Source organism: Castanea sativa, chromosome 2 (assembly GCF_040712315.1).
Source record: "Castanea sativa cultivar Marrone di Chiusa Pesio chromosome 2, ASM4071231v1".
NCBI classification, from domain to species: Eukaryota; Viridiplantae; Streptophyta; class Magnoliopsida; order Fagales; family Fagaceae; genus Castanea; species Castanea sativa.
Genome location: NC_134014.1, coordinates 11,615,676 through 11,641,210, shown reverse-complemented (window position 1 = coordinate 11,641,210; position 25,535 = coordinate 11,615,676). Strand labels below are relative to the sequence as shown.

Sequence of the window (25,535 nt, the reverse complement as noted above, 5' to 3'; positions counted from 1 at the left end):
ATTGAAAATTACTAGTTTACATTGGGTATTAATGGTTTCTTGAAAGGGAAGTCGAAAGAGGAAAATCTATATTACTATGATAAAACAATCTTCTAATTTCACCCTCACTTTCCCTAAGCATTCCCAATTTACACTATTTAGGTTTTGATGTTAAGCTAAAATCGTGTTTATAAGGCATTATTTTTGTATAACAAGAATACTATTGTATTTTTGTGTTAGAAATATCCAAAACTTAAAAATTTGGATATTTGATATCCAAATTGATATGTAGAATTTAAATAATATTTCTAAGACACGATTTCTATATAACAAGAATTCTATTAAATTTTTGCCTAAGTGATATCAAAATCTTAAAGATTTGGATGTTTGATATCCAAACTAATATGTAGAATTGAAATTATGTTTTAAGATTCATTTCTAAATAAAATAAATACGATTGAATTTTCGCCTTAATGGTGGATGTATAATATCCAAACTCATATTTGAATTGAGACGGTGTTTCTAAGACCCAACTTCTATATAGAATGAAGAATTTTTGCTTTAGAGGTATTCAAACTGATTTGTAGAACTGAAATGGTATTTCTAAGACACAATTTTTGTATAACATGCATTCTATTGAATTTTTGCGTTAAATTTTTTTGATGTGGTACTGATATATGATATACTCATTGGCCGTTGGACTAAAACTTGTGCACCACTTCATTGCATGATTCACTCCTTCAAGAGTAAGTAGGCCTAAGTCAAAATAGTTATTGAGAGGAAAAATTAGACCTCTTAAATGATTTTACAACAAAATTAATAATCAACTTGTTAAACTAATTCTTCTCAAAAAAAAAAAAAAAACCTTGTTAAAATCATGCCTCGATCTTTTGAAAATTCCAATTTCTTTTTTTTGAGCATTGAAAATTCCAATTTCTTATGTAGTTTTATTGTATTGAAACTGCCTCATTTTGATTTTACTTGGCATTTAAGGGCAATGTCATTTTTTATATATATTTTTTTGAGGGAAGGATCCGAATCAAAGTACTATTTAGTATATATAACATCAAGGTCCAAAATGGCAAAATCCAAATATTTACCCAGAACTTGCAATTTAACCTTTTCATTTATTCGTTCCTCACAAAAAAAAAAAAAAAAACCTTTTCGTTTAATTTTGTTCTCGATTTATGAAAGCATAGAAGATAAAAGTAAAATAAATAAACTACTGGATGAATATATATATATATATATATATATATATATATATATATATATTTATTTATTTATTTATTTATTTATTGTAACTGGACATAATCATTTGATGTGAAAATTTTAATAATAGAAATAAAATATTTTCTAATATTACTGAAAACAAAAGGCTACGTGGGCCATGGAATGTGCTGGCGAGCGCCAGCCTTTGTTGAATGAAAGTTGGTCTCTTTTTTTTGAATGGAGGATATTTGTATTTTCTTTTTGTATTTGAGAAGAAAGTCTTAAATACTAGAATATTGCAAAACAATAAAATGTGTATTCAATTTTTTTTTTTTTTGGGTTGAGAATTAAAATGGGTATTATTCAATTGTCAATTTCTATATACGCCAATAATTTTTATAAACAAAAAAAGGGTAAAGGAAAGAATGGGTTTTTAGTTTTTACATTCCAAACACATTGAAAATCCTACAAATGCAGGGTTAATAAAACACTTATATCAGAAGACCTCACTTTAGCCGCTAAGCGCAGAAAGTACTTTGTTTTATAACAATCCAAGTACTAAAATTTCGTCACATGGTTTAGTTTCGATAGCAGCTTGTACTTTAATATTCAGGAAATAGTTGTGGTTAGCAACATTTGGAATCAATTGGGTTTTTTTTTTTTTTTTTTTTTTAAATTAAAACAATTTCTAAAGTTGCTTTCTTTGACTATAAATTATTATAAATATCATTCATACGAAATTTTTATTCAATTATCATAGTGGGAACATCCAAAAAAATAATTGGTACAACCGGAAATTCTATGATCTACTATGGACACTTTCATACCAGGTGACCTTGAGCCTACTACTCACTCTATAAAAGCTACCCTCTAATCCTATAGAACTCACATCTCTCGCATCTTCAAAGCTCATCAAAACACTTCTTAATAGTTCATTTTTTATTTGATCATCATGGGTGTCTTCACTTATGAATCTGAGAACACCTCTGCTATCCCCCCAGCTAGGCTTTTCAAGGCTTTTGTCCTTGATGCCGACAACCTCATCCCAAAGGTTGCACCACAGGCCATTAAGTCCACTGAAATAATTGAAGGAAATGGAGGACCTGGAACCATCAAGAAAATTACCTTCGGCGAAGGTAAGCTTCAATATTAACATCTAAGATGTTATTTGATGGTATTTAAAAGTACTTTTGATTGAAATTTACAAAGCAAATTACTATATGTGACCACAAGATATAAAAAAGTCCAAAACTACAAACATGATATTAGATTTTTTATTTGGTGGGGGGGGGGGGGGGGTTCTTTTGGGCATATGAGAGTAAAGAAGTAACAAATCTTGTCCATATTTTGCAGGCAGCCAATTCAAATATGTAAAGCACAGGATTGATGAAGTTGACCATGAACACTTCACATTTGCCTACAGTGTCATTGAAGGTGATGCTTTGTCTGACATACTAGAAAAAATTTCCTATGAGACCAAGATTGTGGCAAGCCCTGATGGAGGATCCATCTTGAAGAGCACCAGCAAGTACCACGTAAAGGGTGACCATGAGATCAAGGAGGAGCAAGTCAAGGCTGGTAAAGAAAAGGCCTCTGGACTTTTCAAGGCTGTTGAGGGCTACCTCTTGGCACACCCTGATCTCTACAACTAAACCTTGTGTTTATATTTGTGGCAATTCGGGTTGTGGCTTTTTTTTTTTTTTTGGTCTAGTGAAAATTTGCTTCTTTGGCTTGCTAATAAAAAAGTTTGTGGTTGTAATAATCTTCTACCTTGTGAAGTTCAAGTTGGAAAATTGGAAAGTGAGTGTTGTGTAATAGTTTCAATGCTTATATATATAATGAGAATGAATCATGGTATTGATTACAAATCCTGAGTGCATTTATCTCTCTGGGGAAATTCAAATAAAAATAATAATTACCAAGGTTTGAACAATTTGAACATCTTTGACATTTAGGTGCAGAACTCTGCTTTGCAACACTTAATAATAATACTTAACTCATGATTTCCAAGCTAGTATTCTTTAGCATTTTCCTTAGACTATTAGCTATAAAACAAGTTGGCCCAAGAAGAATCCGTAAATCATGATATCCACAATATTGATCATTAAACCAAGTACTCAAAAACTTGCAAGGTCAAGTCAATGCGGTGGTAACAAGTTTCTCTCTAAACTTATATATATATATTTTATTAGGTGTGAATTTTTAAAATTTAATCGTTGAATTGCATATTCCTTATATATATATCAAATTTCATTCAAATCGAATGTTGTTTACTATTCAATTAAAAAACTTATTTTTTATACACAATTTTAAATTACAAAAACTTGAAATTTAAACATTTGAAGGATGACATAGCAATTGATATTTGATATTTTTGGAATTTTGCAAGTATGAAGAATAAAATAAGAACATGCCATCTAACAGTTAGATTTTTAAAATTTACACCCAATAAATGAAGAGTTTGAAGGGCAGTTTGGAGAGTTTGGAGGGAAACATTTTCGATTGGGAGGAGTAGCATTTTGTTAGAATATACCTTTTACCATATCTTTAAAATAAAGTAGATGTCAATTCATTGTCTGTTGATTGATTACAAATTTCATTACAAAGCAGGACTTTATATCAACTTGTATTAAAGTTAAAATATGAAATTGCTTAGAAGATGAGGCTGGCTTCTAGAAATTTGGCCAGGTCTCATTCCTATCCAAAAGAGAAGAAAAGCCCCTGTGGAGTGACGACAAAAGCAATGCAACTGATCACTTACTCCATTACTCCTATTTAAAAATCAAATGCACTGATCCTTCCATTACATCTGATATTCAATTTTAGTTACCAAAACAAAAAACTGATATTCACTTTTAAGAGCAGGGCAAGAAATGTTTCTATCAGTGATGAGATTCTACGACACTTGTTACCGCAGAGGGAGAAACAGAAACTACTCATGTTTGTACAAGAGAGTCCCAAATTGACATGATTGTTTTAGTTGTCAATTCATGTGTATCATATTCACCTTTCGCAAATTTGAGGTTCAAAACACACTGTTAATGTTAAATATCATAAGCCATGGTCTGATCACTTAACCAAAAAAGCAGAGGCTAAATACCATAAATTATACTTGACAATAGTATCCAAAAAAATCCCTTCAGCTTTGTAAATGAATGATTACAAATTAACAATAAACTTTGTAATACGCTCTACATATCTAGGGGTCTTGACATGTTAGTCAACCATTGGAGAGGTCCGACTAAAGTTATCTAATGTATCAAAATCAAAAGATAGGTTCAATGTATGTGGATAGGTTTTATCACATAACCTGTCAAGGTGCATTGAACCAAAATTTTCAGTAAGATAACCAAGTAGATTGCTCTTGCCTCTTTTCCTAGTTAAAGCCATTAGCAAGATAGTAATTGTTGGGAAATTTAGACACTAGTTAATATAATTAAATAGTTTTGAGGACAAAGTTGTTAATTAAATATATTATAAAAAGTCCTGGGTGAAACAAAAAAAACATCAATATCATGCCTAACGGAATAGTAAATAAAACAAGATATAATAACTTTGGAAAACTAATGAAACATATTAGTTTAACGATTAAAAAAACCTAAAGGGAAGCCTTCACAAAAAAAAAATCCACTATAATAATAAGAAGTTTAAGATCTAGTGCAAAACTTTTGTTCTTAGACTCTGTAAGGACGCAATTTGGTTCCCAAGCTCAAAGGATGGATGAACTTCGGCCCAAAGAGCCCAATATAATGAATTTGTAGAGAGTCGGTTGGGAAACTAGGCTTTAATGAGTTAGTCAACAAGTAAAGTGGATCCAGATGACAAGAAAGTGAAGATAAACTGATTAAATTGAAATAAAATCATCCTCAGCACAACTCGAGGGGATCAGTTCTTATATATATCTCTTTCAAGTTTGATTACAAATTCCTCTCTTTGTCCCTGCTCTCCTTTCCTCTCCCTTTTTCCATCCCTTTCTCTTAGGGACGTCTTTCTATTTTATACTATATCCCATTCTTCATCCCCGCCCTCCACGTGTAGATTTGTTTGCTGGTCTTGATCTTTGTCTCATCAGCCATTTCCTAAAGTCTTTGGGAGCAACTATAAGACTGAAAATCATTGTTCAGATATCACTTCCTCATTAATGCGGCAAGAGAGTTGGATATAGAGCATTTAATGCGGTGGTAGCAGCTTTCTCTTCGATATTTCATAGTTGTTTCTTTGCTCTGTGCTCCCATGAAGCATATCCTCATCAATAGAATCTCCTGGAACGTCATTCTGGATAACGAGACGCATCATCTGACCTTTGCCTTGCTTAGCTGAGGAGACACCCCTCCTCGCCCTACCTTCCTTAGCCTTCTCAGTCGCAACTTGCTCGTGGACCTCCAGGTCTGACATCTTCATTACTGTTTATCTGTCCTCGGACTAATAAACATCCTCGAACAAAGCCCAAGGCCCAATATGCATTCTTGGGCCTTTTGTCCCTACAATAGCCCCTCAGTACTCCTTTTTTCCTCTTTTATTCGAGGAGAAAAACGGGGTTTTGACTCTGGATTGTCACTTCCACATGTTTCTTAACCTTCAATCGAGAGAATGTCGCTTCGCGCGTCCTATCACTATTCCTGAAGCTTCGGAGTCCTAAACGTCTCATTAAATGCTCCAGGCGGTGCTTTGTTCCTCACGTCCTATGGTGAGATGAAGATCTTACAGCTGGTGTTTCCCCTCAAATTTTGCATGGGATAACTCTCACCCAGTTCTGCCTCCTATATAAGGTGCCTGGGAGGAATCATATTTTCCCATTTTACAAATCCTCGAGCTCTCTAGAAATTCCAAATTCTCAAATCTTCAAGGCTTCCTAAGTTTCTAAATCTTCTAAGTCTAAAAACAAATTCCGAACCTTTAAGAAATTCAGCCAATAACACATGTGCTTATTCTCGTAAGTTCTTTCTTCTTTAGATACTTTTCTCCTTTGCTAATCTCCTTGGCCTTCTAACATTTAGTTCCCTTTCAAAAAAAATTTCTTCGTTTCCTTTTAGCTTGTTTAGATGGGAAGATTCAAGCACCTTGTAGATTCTCCCACCGATATGGAGGGTTTTAGGACTAAATATCACATTCCACAGGGAGTTGCCCTGCGGTATTGTGTTCCTAATTAGGTGGTTACAGACAAAAACGAAAGGGAGGTTGTCATTCCTATAATCGCCTTCATAGAAGGAGGAATGATGCTTCCCATGGGTAGGGTAACTAGAGACTACTTAGTTAATTATAGGTTGTGTCCTCACCAATGCGCTCTCAACCTATTTAGAGTCTTTGATAGCGTCGATGCTCTCAATGAGCAAATGAGTTTGAGACTCACCTGGCACGACGTTGTGTATATGTGTGAGTGTCATTCACTTGCTAACTCGCAGTATTACCTCAAGTCTAGGTCCTCCATTGTTAGGCTTGTATCATGTCTTCCCAAGTCCAACAAAGGCATGAAAGACAACTACCTGATCACCTCTGGGGAATGGCACGATGATCTTCACTGCCCAACTCAGAAGGGAGAGCCAGGTGGGGTGCCCTAGGATTAGGTCCCTTGACACAGGATTTAGTTCTCTAGTTTTACTAGTGTGGGTGATACCGTACCGTTCCGGCCAGTACGGCCGGTATATATCGTACCGGCCAGTGCACCGGTACAGATACACCCTTGTTTCGTACCAGAAAAAATACCGGCCGTACCGGCCATATCCGGCTGTTTCGGCCGGTAAATGGATACCGGGCCGAAACACGACATGCAAATCTGAGATTTTGAGTAAGCCAGAAAACCCAGCAAAGAAGGAGAAAAATGCAAAGGTAACCGGAGAACATATATAAATTCCAAATTTACAACATATATAAACTCAAAAAAAAAAAAAAAAAACAAACAAACACTCCTCAGCGGCGACACTGGTACACTCCTCGGTGACGAATCTGTAACGCCACTTTTCAACGGTGACACTGGTACACCTCTTTCTCTCTTGCCACTCTGTCGTTTATTTGCTCTACAGTGGTTAATAGCTGCTCAAGCACTCAACGCTGCTGTGAAGCAGACCGAACTGTGAAGGAGTTCACTGCAACTTCACCAAACTGTGAACTGCTTCACCTTCTTTGTCTTTCTCAAAAAGAAGAAGATGTGGTGTACAGCTGTTTGATTTACCCAAAAAAAAAGAAGTGGTGTACAGCTATTTGTTGACCCATTTCAAATTTAATAGTCTTATCTTTCTTTATTTTTTTTTATTATAATAAGATATACTGTATCTGTTTTGTAACTTTTGTTCCGGTACATTCCAATTTTTATTTTGAAACGCCGGTACATTACAAATAATGATAATAATAATGATAATAATAATATATAATAATATGGTTTATATTAGAATATTAGATTATCTATAAAACATTGTTATATAAAACATTAAACACACCAATAAAATAATCATTATAACTAAATGTTTATAAAAAAATCATTATAACTTTATATATTGTATAAAATAAAAAAAAATAGCGGTAACCCTGAAACGGTACACCGGTATTGACCGGTACCCAAAATATATCGTACCACTGGTCAAACCGGTACAGCCTCCGGTACGGTATTGACTTGCTTGAGTTTTACTACTCTTCCCCTTGATATTTCATTTCTTTTTTATGATGGATTTTATCTGTTTGACCGTGATTTACCTCCTCGGCCATTTTTGCAGATAAAAGGCATATAGCACCCCGTCTCAGTTTGGTCAACGTCGTGGACCTCAACAAAGTCCTAAGGTTTGAGGTGTTTGTGAGCGAGGATAAGTAGGTGAGAGTGGTTCACATCATCCTAGGCTTCGTGCCATTATCGGACAATTTCCTGGAAGTGGGCAACGCGATTAGGGCAAGCGATCCTCAGTTGCGTAGGATAGACGTCTCACTTTAATTGAATTATGAAAAAATATTATAAAATATTCTTATGGGTTTTTGTGACGCATATTGTTGGTCATTTTATTCAACTTGATTTCAATCAAATACAAACTTGACAAACGTGATGTGTCAAATTTGTATTTTATTACCAATAAAATACTTGCTTCTAAATGAGTTGTCTTTGCTTTGGCAAACTAAGATCCTGTAAAGAATAGTTTTCTCCTTAAAAAAAAATCCTGTGAAGAAAAATTATTACCTTCACAATCCACACTCCTTATACATCCATATTTTTCACATGGTGTGCGTAAAGAATAAATAATTTTGATTTGTAACAATCTTGGTCCTTCACTAATATATGAGCAAAAATCCATATTTACCAATTTAGGTTGATGACATGGTCAATGAATCTTGTTTTCAATCGTAAGACCACCTCTGCTTTCGTATTCCAGGTGCTCCACTAAAAACTCCAGGATTACCACAAGAGTTATGGTACAACTAGTTTTTCTCCGAACTATACCTGAAATAAATCTAGAAATGCGGAAATTTTTACAATAGTTTTTATTACTGTTGACGTGATCCATTGTGGTTGATGTGTAATAAAAATAAATAATGTTAATAATAGACTCGTGTGAAATAAATACAAAGATTTCACATGGTTTCGATAGCATTTGGAACAATTTCTAAACGAGCTTCCTTTGACTATAAATTATTATTGAAACTTTCATGCCAGGTAACCTTGAGCCTCCTTATCACTATAAAAGGTACCCTCTACTCCTTCTGTACTCACATCTCTCACATCTTCAAAGCTCATCAAAGCGCTCCTTATAGTTCACATTTTTCCTTTGATCACTACAAAATTATTTTAAGTAAGCATGGGTGTCTTCACTCATGAATCTCAGGAAACCTCAGTTATCCCCCCAGCTAGGCTTTTCAAGGCCTTTGTCCTTGATTCTGACAACCTCATCCCAAAGGTTCTACCACAGGCCATTAAGTCCACTGAAATAATTGAAGGAAATGGAGGACCTGGAACCATCAAGAAGATTACCTTTGGCGAAGGTCAGCTTCAATACTAATATCTAAGATGTAATTTGATGGTAGTTAAAAGTACATTTGAGTGAAATAAAGAAAATTACTATATGTGACAACAAGATGTAAAACAAGTCCAAAACTACAAACAAGATATTAGATTATCATTATTATTATTATTATTATTATTATTAATTTTTTTTGGGAGGGTTCTTGGCATATGGTAGTAAAGAAGTATCAAATCTTGTCTATATTTTGCAGCAAGCAAATACAAATATTCAAAGCACAGGATTGATGCACTTGACCCTGAAAACTGTACATATAGCTTTAGCGTGATTGAAGGTGATGTTTTGACTGACATAGAAAATGTTTCTACTGAAACCAAGTTTGTGGCAAGCCCTGATGGAGGAACCATCATGAAGAGCACCACCAAGTACCAGACAAAGGGTGACTTTCAGCTCAAGGAGGAGCAAGTCCAGGCTACAATAGAAAAGGCCACTGGACTTTTCAAGGCTGTTGAGGCCTACCTCTTGGCAAACCCTGATCTCTACAAATAAACCTAGTGTTTATATTGCTGTGTCCTATTGGAAGTTTAGGTTGTGGCTTTTTCTTTTTCAATTTTTGTCAAGTAAAAATTTGTTCTTAGGCTTGCGAATAAAGAAGTTTGTGGTTGTCATTATCTGCTACATTGAGAAGTTCAAGTTGAAAATTTTGGAAGTGAATAATGTGTAATTTTTTCAATAAATATATATAATGAGAATGAATCATTGTATTGCTTACAAATTGTGAGTGCATTTATTTCTCTTAGGAAATCCAAACAAAAAATTTAATTTCCAAGTTTTGAACAATTTAAACATCTTTGACATTTAGGTGCAGAGCTCTGCATTGCAGCACTTAATAATAATACATAAATAATTATTTCCAAGCTATAAGATATGAAACTTGCTGGCCCAAGAAATATCCGTAAATCATGATTTCCACACTATTGATCACTAAAATAAGTACTCAAATATTTGCAAGGTCAAGTCATGATGGTACTAATAAGCTATGATGCACGGACACGGACACGGACAAGAACACGACACGGACACTGATATGGCGATACGGCAATTTTCGAAAAACAAGGACACGACACGGCATGGACACGGCAATTAAATAATTAATTAAATTTTATATTTAGGCATATTTTTAGACATAAAATACGTTTATGTCTAAAATTTAAATTATCTAAGAACTACAAATAAGTAAACTAACACTCAAAGTAGTACAATAATACACATAAAATGTTTAAAGTACAAACCAAAAGTTTAAATAAGCTACATTCAAAAGCTATCATATTCATTTTCAATTTATACTTTCAGTATTCATTTTAGTAAAATCATCTACAATATTTAAGTTTAACTTTAATAAATTATTAAAACTATAGAAATAACAATATTATATTATAACAATTAACAACATTATATTTGGCACATAATGACAGTAACAACATTACATTATATCTCACTCTCACAAAGTGACAGTGAGAGTGGGATTTAAAAAAAAAAAAAAAAAAAAGCAAAAGCAAAAGCACGTTGTACTTATAAATAGTCACTTATAATAAGTGACTATTTATAAGTAACCCATTCACCCAATGACCCAAACGTTATCGGCCAAATATCTAAAAGAAAAAAAAAAAAAAAATAGAGAGAGAGACGGGACGTTTATGGAGGTCGGACCTGATGTCCACGCCAAGAGAGAGAGAGAGAGATCGGGAGGGATTGGGCACGGCGGCGACGTCTATGGAGCTCGCCGATCGGCCCGATCTAGCTCCGACGATGGACAGAGGGCAACGGCAGCAGCAGCGGCAGCGGGCAGAGGTCAGAGGGAGGGTGGGTGGGTTGAGAAGTGAGAAATTGAGAATCTGAGATGTGGGTTTCAGTCTGACTTGAGAATCCGTGATTTTCTTCTCTCTTTTTTTTTTTTTTTCCACTGCTGGCGTGTCGGATGTGTCGGCGCTGCGTTGGCGCCGCGTCGGAGCCGTGTCGGTGCCGTGTCGGAGAAGCGAAAAAAAAAAGAGACACTGCTTGGACACCGGAGTCCGGCGAATAGTACTGGTTCCAGTGTCCGATACGTGTCGGACACCGACACGATGCCAAAAATGGCGTGTCGGTGCAACCCAGCTAATAAGTTACTAACAGATTATGAGGAGCAGCATTTTGTTATAATATTTTCCAGGACTTGAGATCAACTTGTATTAAAGTTCAAATTATGAAACTGCTTAGAATATGAGCCTGGCTTCTAGAAATTTGGCAAGGTTTCATCCCTATTCCAAAGAGAAGAAAATTCCTGTAGACTGTAAAAGCAAAAGCAATGTAACTGATCACTTACTCCACGACTCCTTAAAATCTGATGCAATGCACTCAAACATCCATTACATCTGATATTCACTTTTTTAGAGTAGCTAGAGAATGAAATGTTCCTATCAGTAATGTGATTCTAGGACACTCGTTATCGCAAAGGAAGAAACTACAATAGTTTACGTCAAAAGAGTTCCAAATTGACATGATTTTTTTGGTTGTGAAATCATGTGTATCATTATATTCACCTTTCTCAAATTTGAGGTTCAAAACATACTGTTAATGTTGAATGTCATATATAAGCCAATGATCTTATCACTTAACCAAAAAAAGAGAGGCAAAATACCATAAATTATACTTGACAAAATAGTACCCCAAAAAATCCCTTCAATTTTGTAAATGAATAATAATAATTAAACTTTGTAACACACTAAACCTTACTAGGGGACTTGAGACTCTTGACATGTTCTTAGTCGACCGAGTAGATTGCCTTGGCCTCTTTTCATTGGTAAATCCATTAGCTAGATAGTATTGACTGTGACTTTAAGAGTGACTGTTGCCAATCACAATGTACTATGTTAATTTATATAATCAGATTCATCACCTCTATTATCAACAGATTTATTATTATTGGATAACCAAATTCATCGGGTAATAGATACCCAACTCTACCCAACCCAATATTATATTTTCAGGTATTACAATCGGGTTGGATCTTACCCAAACACAAAATTCTAGGGTTGGGTTTGGATATTACCTGAACCCAAAGTAAAAGCAGGTGAATACCTAATCAGGTAGAGGAATCATGGACAATAAATACTACTGGACTATATTATGCTATGCATTTGTTAAAAGAAATATGTTTTTTTTTTTTAGAAGAAAAAGAAATGTGAATTGTAATAGCAACTTCCCGCATTTTTATAGAGGAACTCATATACTATTATTATTATTATTATTATTAGCCACTTCTTTTCTTGCATAGAGAAAGTCATGGGCATTGTAAAGGTTTTTTTATTTTATTATATTAACACTTCACAGTCAAAACTGCATGCAATAGTTAGTTGCGTGGAACTAATGATAAACACACACATAGACTCACGAACCCGATGTGGGACAAAGCCCATTGTAAAGAATTTGTCATTGGCCAATGCTCTAAAAACTTTGTGCTATTTAAAATTGAAACTCTGATAACTTGGGATGGTCAAACAAGAAGAGAAGACTAACATATATATGGAAAAATATATGTTGAATCATATTTGTGTAACTTTTAAAATTTTGAAATATAATACTAATTATATTACCATTTGTACAAATAATTAACCATATATAGACTATTTATTATCAATAGGTTTTAATAGTAAAAAACTGATAGCTCAACTAGTAAAGTATGTAATGACTAAATAAGAGATTTTTTATTCAATTTTTGCTAACATCAAAAACCGATCAGTGTTTTCGTTTGATGATAAAGATCTATCATCAAAAGTTGACGTTAAAGATCTATCATCAAAAGTTGACGTCATAGTTTGAAACTCTCTTTAAAAAAAAAATTAATAAAGAAAACATTTTTTTATTAACATTTAAAACACCATTTAAGTATTTTCTAGTTATTTGTTCTTAGAAAAGTCAAATCACTTATATCATGATTCTAACTTTTACTTGGATGGAAAGTAATAATGCCGTTAGTATTATTACTTCCCATGAAAGGTTAGATTGACGTAAATAAATTCTTATTAACCATTTATATCATGATTTAGACTTTTTCTTAGATACCACCGTACACTCTTGGTGCGATTGTCACTCCACATGTATAAGTGCTTGTGGAGTGTGGGGGGGTAAGGGCCGGAGTTCAAGTCTCCAAGAGGGAACTTCACACACATATATACTTAGATTAGGCTAGAGTAGAATTGTATATTGTATCAACAAAAAAAAAAAAGACTTTTTCTTAGATGGAATGTAAGAGCATTCACATCAACATTCTCAAATGTTTTGCTAAACTAACCCAACAACCCATACTTTTTCTAATTTAGCTATCTATGTTTTTTATGCAGATACATCAAACTCAATGCTCTATTTCTTACTCTATTTAGTTATTTATTTTTTCTCTGTCCTCTCTCTTTTCTTTACTCTTAAATATTTATTTTTTCTCTCACCTCTCCCCTTTCTCTCCTCTCATCATCCCAACCACCACAATATTGCTGCTGCAATTTCTACTTTTTTAGCATTCATTTTTCTTGTTCTTGATTTGCCTTGTTGAATTGCTAATTACTTTTGGAGAGAGATTGAACAATACTTTTGAGAAAACAAACCCAGTCCTAAGGGGTACAACCCGCAATTTACACCAGCTCTATCCGAACCCCACACTTACCAAACATCAAACACTTCACCTACACAAAGAGAAATCTTACATGTTCAGACCTATTTCTGTTTTTCCATTGAATCAGAATATTTTGATACCGATCCATTCAGTGTATCATTTGAAGATGTTTCGGGGTTATATGTATATAAAACTATATATTTTACTATTATAGAAAAAACAAGTCTAATATAATTTTTTTATTAAAAAAATCTCAAATAAAATTAACATGTTGGGTAATTCTACCCAAAGAATTCCCAAGAAGGTTTCTAATAGCTCCTTTCCCATTTCCCAAACCCACCCACGTAAAAGCCACTCACCAAGTCTAATCTATTTCTTTCTTTCTCATCTCATGTCTGTGGTCTCTCCACTTTTCTCATCTCCTTTCATATTTTCAGTCTCAAAACGCCGCTACATCATCTTATCTTTCAATATATTTTCATTTCCTCTGTTCATATTATACATATACTAAATAGCACTTATTCTCATCTTTTTACTTTTTGTTTCCCCCCTAACACGGCCTGTACATCACCTTTTTCTTCATTTTTTTTTCACTTTTGCATTCCGTCCAAATCTTTAATTTTGGCCGGTATTGACATCAGCACCAGTGAGATCAACCTCCTCCTCGCTAAAAACCAATGAAAAAAGAGATAAAGAGACACCCACACATAGCTACAATGAGCAAAGAGAGAGAAAGGCAGGGAGGGAGTGAAAATAGAGAAAGAAAGGTGGATAGTGAGTGAGTGACTGATGGTTTTTCCTCTTTCTTTCTTTCTTTTAAAAAAAAAAAAAAATTCTTTAGCGAGGAGCATATCATCACCAAGTCTGGCGAGGAGTGGCCAGGGTACCCTTCAACGTTATTTTAATGGGACAAAATATTGAGATTATTGCGTGAGTTTTTTTTTGAGTTTTTAATTACGTATTAGTTTGTAATTTCATACATATGTATGAATGTATTTAAAAGGTACACATTAAGATGCATTTAATAGTAATCTTACATATATAATTTAAATATTATTGATAAGTATTCTTAAATTTTTTTTTAAAACTTTTTAAAAAGGCTTGTAAGAATGTTATTAGGTAGAGAATGTAAATTGTCTATTTTTTAAAATATTTTTATGTTCATTAATTTTAGACTCTTTGATTTTTGTACACAATAACTCACTTGAATAGATATTTATGATATGGTCTTACATTTGATTCTAAAATTAAGAAATAAAACTTTATCTAAAAATAAATAATTTAGGACACATGGCACAAAATTGGACTTCAATTGTAAAATCTAATTAGATTTTCTCTAAGTTTAACACACACACACACACACACATATATATATATATATATATATATAGATGACTTATAAATTTGAATTGTTTTTAGTTATAAAAAAAAGGCTCATAAATATAATATCATTGAAACTTTCTCTTCCTCTAATTTTATATATAGTGTTAGATATATGATTATGTTTTTTTATGATTTATTTATATTGGACTCTTTGTCTTCTACTCTAAATTAACTTATTTGGTACAAAAATTAAAAAATTTCAATTAGATAGAACACATGCCGTAAAATTGAAATATAATTTTTACATTGAAGTAACTAACATGGTTCAAAAATTAAAATTTTTTTGATTAGATGGAACATGTGACTCAAAATTAGAATCTAATTGAATTCCAATTTAAAATCTAATTGGATTTTCTTTCAATTTTGCATATTAATATATATATATATATATATATATATATATATATATATATATATATATATATATATAACTTATAAACTTGAATTGTTTTTAGTTCAACAAAAATAAAAGCCCATAAATATAAAATCATTCAAAAATTATATTTTTTTTATGGTTTACTTATATTGGACTCTTCGTTTTTGACACTAAATTAACTCATTTAGTACAAAAATTAAAAAACTTAGATTAGATTGGACACATGTCGCAAAATTAAATTCTAATTGAAATCCAATTTTTACATTGGATTAACTCACTTGGTACAAAAATTTAAAAACTTAGATTAGACGGGATACATGGTGCAAAATTACACTTTAATTGAGTTCCAATTTAAAATCTAATTGAATTTTCTCTCAGTTTTACCTATTATTATTATTATTATTATTATTATTATTATTATTATTATATATAGATTTGCTGAAATATTAAAATAACTAGAAATACTCTAATAGTGCCATAGGATAATATTAGAGAAAATGTTAAACGAACATATTACATCAGTTTTCTTATAAATCACTAATTGATTTTCTTTGCACATTCCACTAGTATCATTTCAAAATCATGAAGTTAAACTAGTTTCATTTGAAAATGTTTAATAAAGAAAGATATCAATTGATAGTTTAAAAATGTACCCAATGTTTGAAAAAAAATTCTAGTCAATTTTATTAATTTCCATAATCAAATGTAAGACATATAGTCTTCCATAATTAATAACATGATAGAAACCCATGGGTAGAACTCACACTTGAAAATTTGGTTTGCAAAGGAACAGTGCTCAAAAGCTTATAAATACATGGTTAATCTTAGTCTTAATCTAAATGAGACACTAAAATTATAACGTATCACCACGCTCCGGAGCCGATCTCCATGATAGCTCACTCTATTGACATCGACTTAATGGTAACCCTTTCTCCATTTGGCAGTTCCACTCACTTATCAGTTATTCAATGACTTAGTAAGTCATTTTAATCTAGCCTCTAGGTTGCCCCCTCCAAGACTTGACCACAAAGCCACAACTCATTTGATCTTATACTCAATGAGCTACGTTTGATTAATCAATGTGGTGGTCAGCTCTAATACTAAATTATAAGAACTTGCTAGAGTATGAATATGAATTGTGGAAAAATAAGAATGCTGAATGGGAGTAGTAATTGTTGTAAGCCACTTCAAGGGTACCTAGATATGTTATGATCCTAGTGTCCCACATGAATTAAGTGTAAGTTTAACCTTGTGTTTAGAAGCTATTGGGCACCCTCCATTTGTAAATTGGTTTTCAAGGGTAAGTTCTACCCATAGGTTCCTAACTTTTGGTATCAGAGCCAACCGCCACCTCTAGTAATTGGGTGTAGCTCACTAAGTATGGGATCAAATGATTTACGGCTTAGTGGTCAAATCCCAAAGGAGGCGACCTAAAGACTAGATTAAAAATTAAAATAACTTAATGATTAATAAGAAAACTTTTGTTAGGTTTTAAATATTTAGTCATAAATGTTTAGGTTCTTAATATGTTATATGTTATAAAATCGAGAACAAAAATTGTCTAGGATTAGATCTTAAGGTCTTTGAAGTGTTTTAGACATTGCTTAAGTAGATACAAGTCAAGATTCAAGAATGTACAAGCCAAAGAAAGAAGAAGTCAAAATCTGTCAAGCTTGATCGATAGAAGAGAAGGCTCAATTGATCGAACTGCAATTTTGCAGATTTTTAAATCAGGCCCAATAGCCCTCAAAACGATTAGGGTTCGAGTCCAACACTGATAGATATAAAAGGAAAACATTAATACACGTTTTTCAAGTCTTAAGGGTTATTCTAGTGAGAGCTGTGAGGTTTTGTACCTTCTAAATTTATCAAGTACCTACCGGAGATCAAATCCATATTGCTAGTATCGATGGAGTAAAGTTGAAGCCAAGCCTTCAGCTATCAAGCGTACTGAAGATCAAGGCATGAACAAGTGGTTCATATGAGAATAGATCCAAATCAAAGAAGTTTGAGGAGTTTAGAGCCTAGCATGATAATTGTGTTAGATTCACTAGGAATTGACATTTTTTAATGTAAATCTCTATTTAATTTAGTGGATTGTTCTCTTGGGAAAGTTCCCTCCAGTTTTTTTTTTATCTTGAAACAAGTTGTTTCATTAGTTTTCTTGGGGTGTTATTTAGTTTACCACTGTGCATGTTACATGTGATGATTGTTTAACCTAGATAAGAATAATTAAATAAAAAATTGACTAACAAATTAGATTAGGCAAAAACATCATTTTCATCCCTATATTTTGGGTAGACATGGCAAAACGGGTCAAAATTTTCTAGCCTGACCCAAACCCGATTTTTTTGACCCGAAATAAAAACGGGTTAACTCGTGACCCGACCCGAGTTTTCCGAGTTTTTTACGAGTCAACCTGACCCGACCTACGACCCGACTCGACCCGAATCACTTTTTTAAAACTTTTTTTTTTTGGTAAAAAAAAAGTAAAATTAAGACAATAGTAGTTTAATTGTTTACTGTAAGCTTTAAGGAAACAATTGATACATTTACATATGCAAATTAATTGAAAGATAAAAGGTTGAGCATTCTGTAATGAGTAAAGATTTTTAGATATCAAATAATAAAGTACATGCCATAATAATATGGTTACAGTAGAGTTAAAAATATAGATTTATAATTGTAGACGTGTGAGAAACATTTACAAGTGTAAAAATAGTGAAGCCAAAGTATCAAATTAGCATAAACTATGAATGCTTAGAATTATTTTTTTAACAATTTATGTCCAAAGTAAACAGTTTTTAAAATAAATTATGATATTTCCTAGAGTGTGTGTTGCTTAACAATGATATGATATTCATAAAAGCGACCATGTATAAATAAGTAAGTAATCAAATTTTAATGTATATCTCAAATTGAAATAGAGTGCCAACCACAATTGATAATAGATTATAAAATTAATTTTCAAGATTGTAAATTTCTTATATGTTTTTATTCTTTATCAAACGAGTTCTCCAATAAGTCATTTGTAATTTTGTTTTATATTTTGGAATGTTGATATTGTGTAGAAATAAAACATGTGTATTTGTTACTCATGTTTGTGTTATTTTGTTTTGGATAGCAATGTTAGGATTTGTATAATTTTAAAATTATTGAATAAGTATTAATAAGTTTAATTGAATTCATTCTTGATATAAGTGATGAAGTCAAAATAATGTATTTTACATCAAATAATTTGTTGCATAACTTTCCAAATGACAAATATATGTTGTTTTATTTATTAAAAAAAAATTCATGTGAAAAATACGGGTCAACCACGACCCGCAACCCGATTGACCCGAACCCATTTTTAACCTGCTTAAGATGACCCGTTTTTTACCCGTGACCTGTTTGATTCGCAACCTGATTGACCCGAACCTGACCCGACCCGCCCGTTTTGCCATGTCTAATTTTGGGGTTACAATCAATTTGATCCCTACATTTTGATAGTAGTCAATTTGGTCCCTATTAATTGCTGTTAATTAGGTACCTACTGTTAACTCACTAACGGAAAATGTTTACATGGTTAGTGATGTGCATAATTGGCACACTTGAAGCTTAGGTGACTTAGGAAATAATATTATAAAATTTAATTAACATAAAAAAAAATGCCACCTCAACATTTAATAAATATAAAAAACCACATTAGAAATTTTTTAAAAAAAAACCTCAAAAGTCTTTGTTATTTTCTTTCATTTTCTTTTGATCCAAACGCAACCAAACAAAGAAAAATTGGCTGAAAAATGAGCCAAACCCACAATCTATGGAACTCAAATACAACACACTATCTGTCCTTAATGAGACCATAACAACCCTTGGAGTCCTGGTCCGTTGGTGTTCATGCAATATTTTCTCAAAATGGGACCATGCCACCGCTATAGGTTTCGCTTGTAACTCGGCCACAGTGACCCTCCAGGACTACCAGTGGTGTACCAAGCTGATTTCCTCATCCATGAGGATGTTAAGGCTGAGGAGATCTAAAAGAAGAGTGGTATGAAGACAGATCCCAAGAAGTACCACAAGATGAAGCGGAGATTGGTTAGAAGAGACAACCACTTGAGTTAAGAGGCTTTACCAAATGTAGGCCACTGGTTCTTTGCTATTAATAGAAATTTGATGATTCCATCACCGAGAGCAAGATAAATAAAAAAAAGAAAAGTATTTTCTTTTTAATTGTCATTTTGATTATGGATCCAGGGCCAATTTCGTTTAGATATGGGGGTCTTATTTTTATTTTGCTTTGGATCTAATTCAGTGGCGGAGTCAGAATTTTAGTTTAGGGGGCCAAGATCAAAGGACAATAATAAAAAAATAACCTAACATTATTAATAATAAAATTATAAACAAACAATAATTGTCATACAAAGCCTATCAAAATTAAACAATTGTAAAATAAATAACAATTGTAAAACATCTAATTCATAGTTATTGATGATCAATCATCAAAGTAAGAGATTAATCTATGTACATAAGGTTTAGAGATCTAATTTTATTCCTCAAAATAAATTGAGGAAATAAATTTCAACTTTTCTCTATTCTTTTAATTATTTAAAAATTTGGATTTATGGTAGAAACTCAAATTTTGAAACTATGAAAATGCAAGAGATGGAGGAGGAAAAAGTAATGGACATTTTAATGCTTTAGTACCATACCAGATATTATTAGGTGTAATTAGAGCTCCATGGGCAGAACTTCAAATGAGAAAAGAAGGAAATTTAGGTAAGTGAAAAAAGAAAATGATAAAAAGAGTAAGGGTATGTTTGGTAACTGTTTTTTCATCAAATTTTTTGTTTTCAAAAATAATTTTCTACTTTTGAAACTAAAAAACTTCTTTGGCAACCCAAAATAAACAGAAAACAAAAACTATTCTTAAAACTTAATTTGTAAAGGAAACTGAAAACATGCAAAATGCTGTTTTCAGTTTCTAATTTTCAAAATTCAATAAAAATACACATTTAATTTAATGAATATAACTCATTTAATGAGTTATCATTAGAGTTCAAACTTAATAACAATATATTTTAGTATTTTCTATTTTTTTTCTTCACAAAACTATCTTTTTAATTTCAACTAACTAAACATGTTTTTTATTTCAAAAATACAAGAAAATTGTTTTTTCTTTATATTCTCAAAAATAAGTTTTTGAAAATAGAAAACAAAAATTGTTACCAAACATAGCCTAAATATTGGTCAAAAGTGTAAACAGCTTTAACAAGTTTAGTTTGGTGGCATTTATTTTGTGTCAGATTGTTTAAAGTGGAAGGAGTTGTTTTTGTAACACCACAAAATCTCACAATATTTTTACAAAAAATTGAGGTGTTAGTACATCATTGGTCAGAATAAAATAAAATAAATTATTTTGAGATTCATCTCAACTAAAAATAAGAGTAATGTGAAAATATTGTAAGATTTTATTGTGTCTCTAAACTTTCTCAATTGGAAAATTTGTTATTTTATTATTTATTACATGTCACGTACAGTTTGTTTAGGAAAACTATTTCTTTGTTTTCTATTCTAAGTCAGGAGCTAACTCACTTTACATAAACATATATATATATATATATATATATATATATATATATATCCTTAAAAGTTACTGTTCACAAACAAAATCATTCAGAATCACTGTTGCTTTCGGTGGAAAGAGTTTTCACTTCAGTAAAAGCATTTCATCTTTCGTGATTCCAGCAATCTTCAGATGGCATCCAAGGTTCCCTCCAGCCTATATAAGGCAGCCAAGACTCCATTCTGAAGCAGGTTAAATTTTAGGAGCAACTCCAAAATACCTCAGAGGTCCAGTTTTAGGAAGAACTCCAAAACATCAACACCTCACTCAGCTTTGCAGCCTTTAGCACTGTAATTGTTGGTGTTTTGGAGTTCTTCTTAAAACTGGACCTCTGAGGTATTTTGGAGTTGCTCCTAAAATTTAACCTGCTTCAGAATGGAGTCTTGGCTGCCTTATATAGGCTGGAGGGAGCCTTGGATGCCATTTGAAGATTGTTGGAATCACGGGAGGTGAAATGCTCAACTCTTTCCATCGAAAGCAACAGTGATTCTGGATGATTATGTTTGTGAACAGTAACTTTTACTGTTCATGAATAGTGACTTGTCCCCTTGATTTTCTAGAGTAATGTTCATCTGTCGCTGTTGGATGAATAGTAATTTGTCGGGAATCTGCCAAGTGCTGGTACTGTTTGGGTACTGTTCATATCAGTGGCTGGTGCTGATTTTGAATAGTAATCGGATTGGAACCTTATCCTGAGTTGCTTAGTTAGGATGCTTTAATCAGTATCAGGAGCATCTGATGGATATCCTTCGTAAGGATCCCACTGGGAATCATCGTCGCAATTATGCTCGTGATACATGGCATAATGGTTGCATAATCCACAGTATATTAATGGCTCATAATCTAGTTCTTTTGTGATGAACTGACTGGGATTAATGTAACCAACCCTGTGGAGATCTGGAATAGCAGCAGAGTACATTTTGTTGGTGAAAATAGAAATTCTTCCTGTGTTACCAACATGATGGTAGTATTTCCATAAATCTTGCACAGTATCAAGGATTTTATTGGTGGAATGCTTTTTCCAACAGTCTGCAAGAGTGTATGGATAACTATATGATAAGTAGGAATCTCCTTCATACCAGGGCCCTTGATGAGTATGGCCATTAATGAGGACAAGATGAGTGGATGGTTGGACTGTCATCCAGTTGTTTCTTTCCCATTGTGGGATTGTGCTCCAGCATCTGATGGAAACGAAAGGACTTTTGACCTGTTTCACAACCTATTGAATGATTTATGGAAACTGGCTGATCTGGTCATGGCTTGATAGTTTGATCATTTTTATGAAGCCATATTCAAACATTTTTGATAACCAGCTAAGGTCCTTGTCACGTTCTACTTCAAAGTTTATAAGGAGTCCTGGAAAAGGATGTTGTTGCTCATATACTCTGAGACTGCCCCCAAAATATTTCTCCCACTCATTCTGAACTGGGTTTTCACCTGTATCTCCTAAATTTGCATATGGATAAGGAGTGGTGATCAAGACTTTGAAATGCTCAAACCATTCATCAGATGATTCGAACATTGCCTTGGATCCTAAAATACTGGTTTGTATCTCAGGAAGCAAGTTGGCAACAACACTTCTTAAGATAGACTGAGTCTAGCATAGTCAGTGCCCATGGTAGTCTTTCTATCCATGTAATGGATATCCTCTTTGCCAAAGAGTTGACTAGGGAAGGATAGGTTTTCTGCCTCAAGGTTTACTAGGTGGATTTCTATTGCTTTGAGGGTTCTTTGGAAAAGTTTATTGCTGTTTTGGGTAAAGGCCATTTGAAGGTTATCAAGGATGAATTTAATAGAGGCTGGCAAATTTGTATAGACTCCATTTTTGAAATGGTATTTCCAGGATAAGACTTTCTTGTAAAACAATAGCCATATCACCATTGGAATATGTCACAGTTGGAGGGACAAATTCTTGAAGGGATGTCGATCCTCTATGGCTGGTAGAGGATGCGTCTTCATGCATTACAAAAGACTGTCCCGCTGGAAGTCTTTTGTCTTGAGGATAGCCCTTTGCAGGTGCTTTCCCCTTGTTCTTCTTCTCTGCTGAAACAACAAGACCATTGAGTTTGATAGTATGGAGGAATGCTCTTAGGTGTTTTTGATGTTGTTCCAAAGTTTCAGAGAAGATGAGTACATCATCGATGTAGACAATGGCATGACTGGAGAATGGATTAAAAATCTCATTCATGATATTTTGGAATTTAGAAGGTGCATTTTTGAGACCAAAGGGCATTACATTCCATTCGTAATGTCCAAAGGGTGTGGTGAATGCTGTCTTATACCTATCAGGCTCTCTAATTTGTATTTGCCAAAATCCACTCTTCATATCAAACTTGCTGAAAACTACTGCCTTACTAAGCCTATTAACTAAGTCTTTTTTGTTGGGAATTGGGTACCTTACCCATTCTAAGACTTTGTTAAGGGGCTTGTAGTTGATGACTAATCTAGGAACACCTCTTTCTATCTCAGCATTTTTCTGGACATAAAAGGCTGGACAGGACCATGGGGATCTAGACTTTCTGATGATTCCTTTCTTAAGGAGGTCCTCCATCTCTGCTCTGCAAGTATCCATGAGTTCTTGGTTCATTGGATAGGTCGAGCTTTGGTAGGGATATCCTTTTCATTGAAATCTTTGACATATGGGAGAGTTACCTCGTGTCTTTTTCTATGCCAAAAAGTTGTGGGTAGATCAGAGTAGACATCCTGCTTAAGTTTTTCCTCAATCTTTCTGATCTTTTCTTGGAGGGTTTTGCAAGTTAGTTGGTCCTCAACTTTCTTGTATCTCATTTTCTCCTGAAGGTACTTAAGCTGTATGGACTTGGCACTAATTAGGTTTAAGGTTTTGGAGACAAAGTTTTCTTGGATGGTGCCAATGTTTCTAGGCACTAGTCCACTAAGAAACTCAAACTTGATGGTTTGGCCAAAGGGATGGGTAGTAAGTCCTTTACTATCCACTGTGAAAGGGTACAGGATGCATAGGAAAGGATTTCCTAAGATGACCTTGTCTGTCATGTTTTTGACAAGAACAAATGTGGTTTTGAAGCACATGTTATCTTGGCAAACATGGGCTTTAGGAAGTTCGAATTCAATCTGCATTTTTCTGCCACTTGCGGATGTCAATCGCTCCTTAGACTTTTTGAAGTGTTTGGAGGGAATGATTCCTTCTTAAATGCAATTGAGATCAGCACTTGAATCAATTAAGGTTATGACCTCGAATTCAAATCTTTGCTAATGACAATCCCGACTTTGGAATGCCATTTATGGAAGTTAATTCTACTGATGGTATCTAAGAACAATTCTTTGCTGGGTTCTTGGATAAGATCAGCTGTGGGGTTAAATGTTTCATCTATTTCATCATCAAGGGCATACTAGAATGAGGGATGTTCCTCATTGCTTTGATGAGAAGTGTTTTCCAACTGTTGGGCTTTCTGGAGGGCATTTAGTTCTTGCTTTAAGGTCCTAATCTTAAACTTGGTTTCCTTGGCTTCTCTTTGAAGGTCGTTAATTGTAACTTCCTTCTTGGTCTAGGTAAATCTATTGTAGATTTGCTTTAAATCTACTTTGGGCTGCTGGTTCCCTAATTCGGGTTTACTGGTTTCCTGCTTTAAAGGCTGATGAGTTTGGCTAGGCTCTTGAGATTTGACCATTGGGTCATCTACTCTTTTGGTAAAGGATTTGATTCCATAATTTTCTCTGAGATGATCACGCTTGCCACATTTGAAGCATTTTCCCAGTTTCTGTGGAGCATGTTATTCAAGCTTCCAAGCCTTTCTATAGGCTTTGGAAATTATCCTTAACCGAGAGGTTCTACTATCACGGTTTTCAAGTCTTTTCATTTTCAGATGTTTCCATTTGGCTTCTAAGGGTTCTTTCTCTTCTTCTGTGTCAGAGGAGGAACTGTTAGAGGTAGTACGGTTATCTAAGACCTTAAGCTGATTTGTTGAAACTAGTGAAGAAATGGCTAGTTTCTTCTTTACTAGTTCTTCTAGCTTCTGGACAACTATTTCTAAGGCTGTTTTGTCCTTAGGGTAACTGAGGCTGGTGTGCCTGGTTGTGGGTAGCTGGCTAACAACTTCCTTAGTTGCATTGGTTCCTTCCAAGGTCCATGTTCTGGTGAGAACACAAAACTGCTTGTGCTGACTAGAGTACCTTTCAAAGTTTATGAAAAAGGGGACATTATGGGATATTTCCCTCATGAATGTCGTCCAAGCTGCAAATACTTTTTCTTTATGCTCTTTGGTGTAATTGGCTTTGTAGGCTTCTCTTTTAGTTCTATTTTCCTCAGAACTAAATTCCTTTCCTAATTCTTCTAGGTCAGGAACAAATTCTCTGTTTAAAACCAGAAGCTGGCTATCTATGGACTCTTGCTGAGATGGAGGTTGTTCCATATTAGTT

The 25,535-nt window shown here is 33.6% G+C and overlaps 2 protein-coding genes across 2 annotated transcripts; both read left to right on the top strand.

The window, feature by feature from the left end:
* The first annotated feature begins 1,930 nt into the window (after positions 1-1,930).
* Positions 1,931-3,059, top strand: LOC142624531 (major allergen Pru av 1-like). The gene is made up of 2 exons (XM_075798125.1): positions 1,931-2,327; positions 2,545-3,059. The coding sequence occupies exons 1-2, from the start codon at positions 2,144-2,146 to the stop codon at positions 2,841-2,843; spliced, it is 483 nt and encodes a 160-aa protein (XP_075654240.1). The 5' UTR covers positions 1,931-2,143; the 3' UTR covers positions 2,844-3,059.
* Positions 3,060-8,901: 5,842 nt separating this feature from the next.
* LOC142625992 (major allergen Pru ar 1-like) lies at positions 8,902-9,836 on the top strand. The gene is made up of 2 exons (XM_075799749.1): positions 8,902-9,150; positions 9,382-9,836. The coding sequence occupies exons 1-2, from the start codon at positions 8,967-8,969 to the stop codon at positions 9,675-9,677; spliced, it is 480 nt and encodes a 159-aa protein (XP_075655864.1). The 5' UTR covers positions 8,902-8,966; the 3' UTR covers positions 9,678-9,836.
* Positions 9,837-25,535: the final 15,699 nt, after the last annotated feature.

Bases quoted from the DNA above. Each gene is read 5' to 3' on its own strand.
- LOC142624531 (XM_075798125.1), top strand. From the start codon at position 2,144: ATGGGTGTCTTCACTTATGAATCTGAGAACACCTCTGCTATCCCCCCA. The intron at 2,328-2,544 runs GTAAGCTTCAAT...CATATTTTGCAG, and splicing joins GAAAATTACCTTCGGCGAAG to GCAGCCAATTCAAATATGTA.
- LOC142625992 (XM_075799749.1), top strand. From the start codon at position 8,967: ATGGGTGTCTTCACTCATGAATCTCAGGAAACCTCAGTTATCCCCCCA. The intron at 9,151-9,381 runs GTCAGCTTCAAT...TATATTTTGCAG, and splicing joins GAAGATTACCTTTGGCGAAG to CAAGCAAATACAAATATTCA.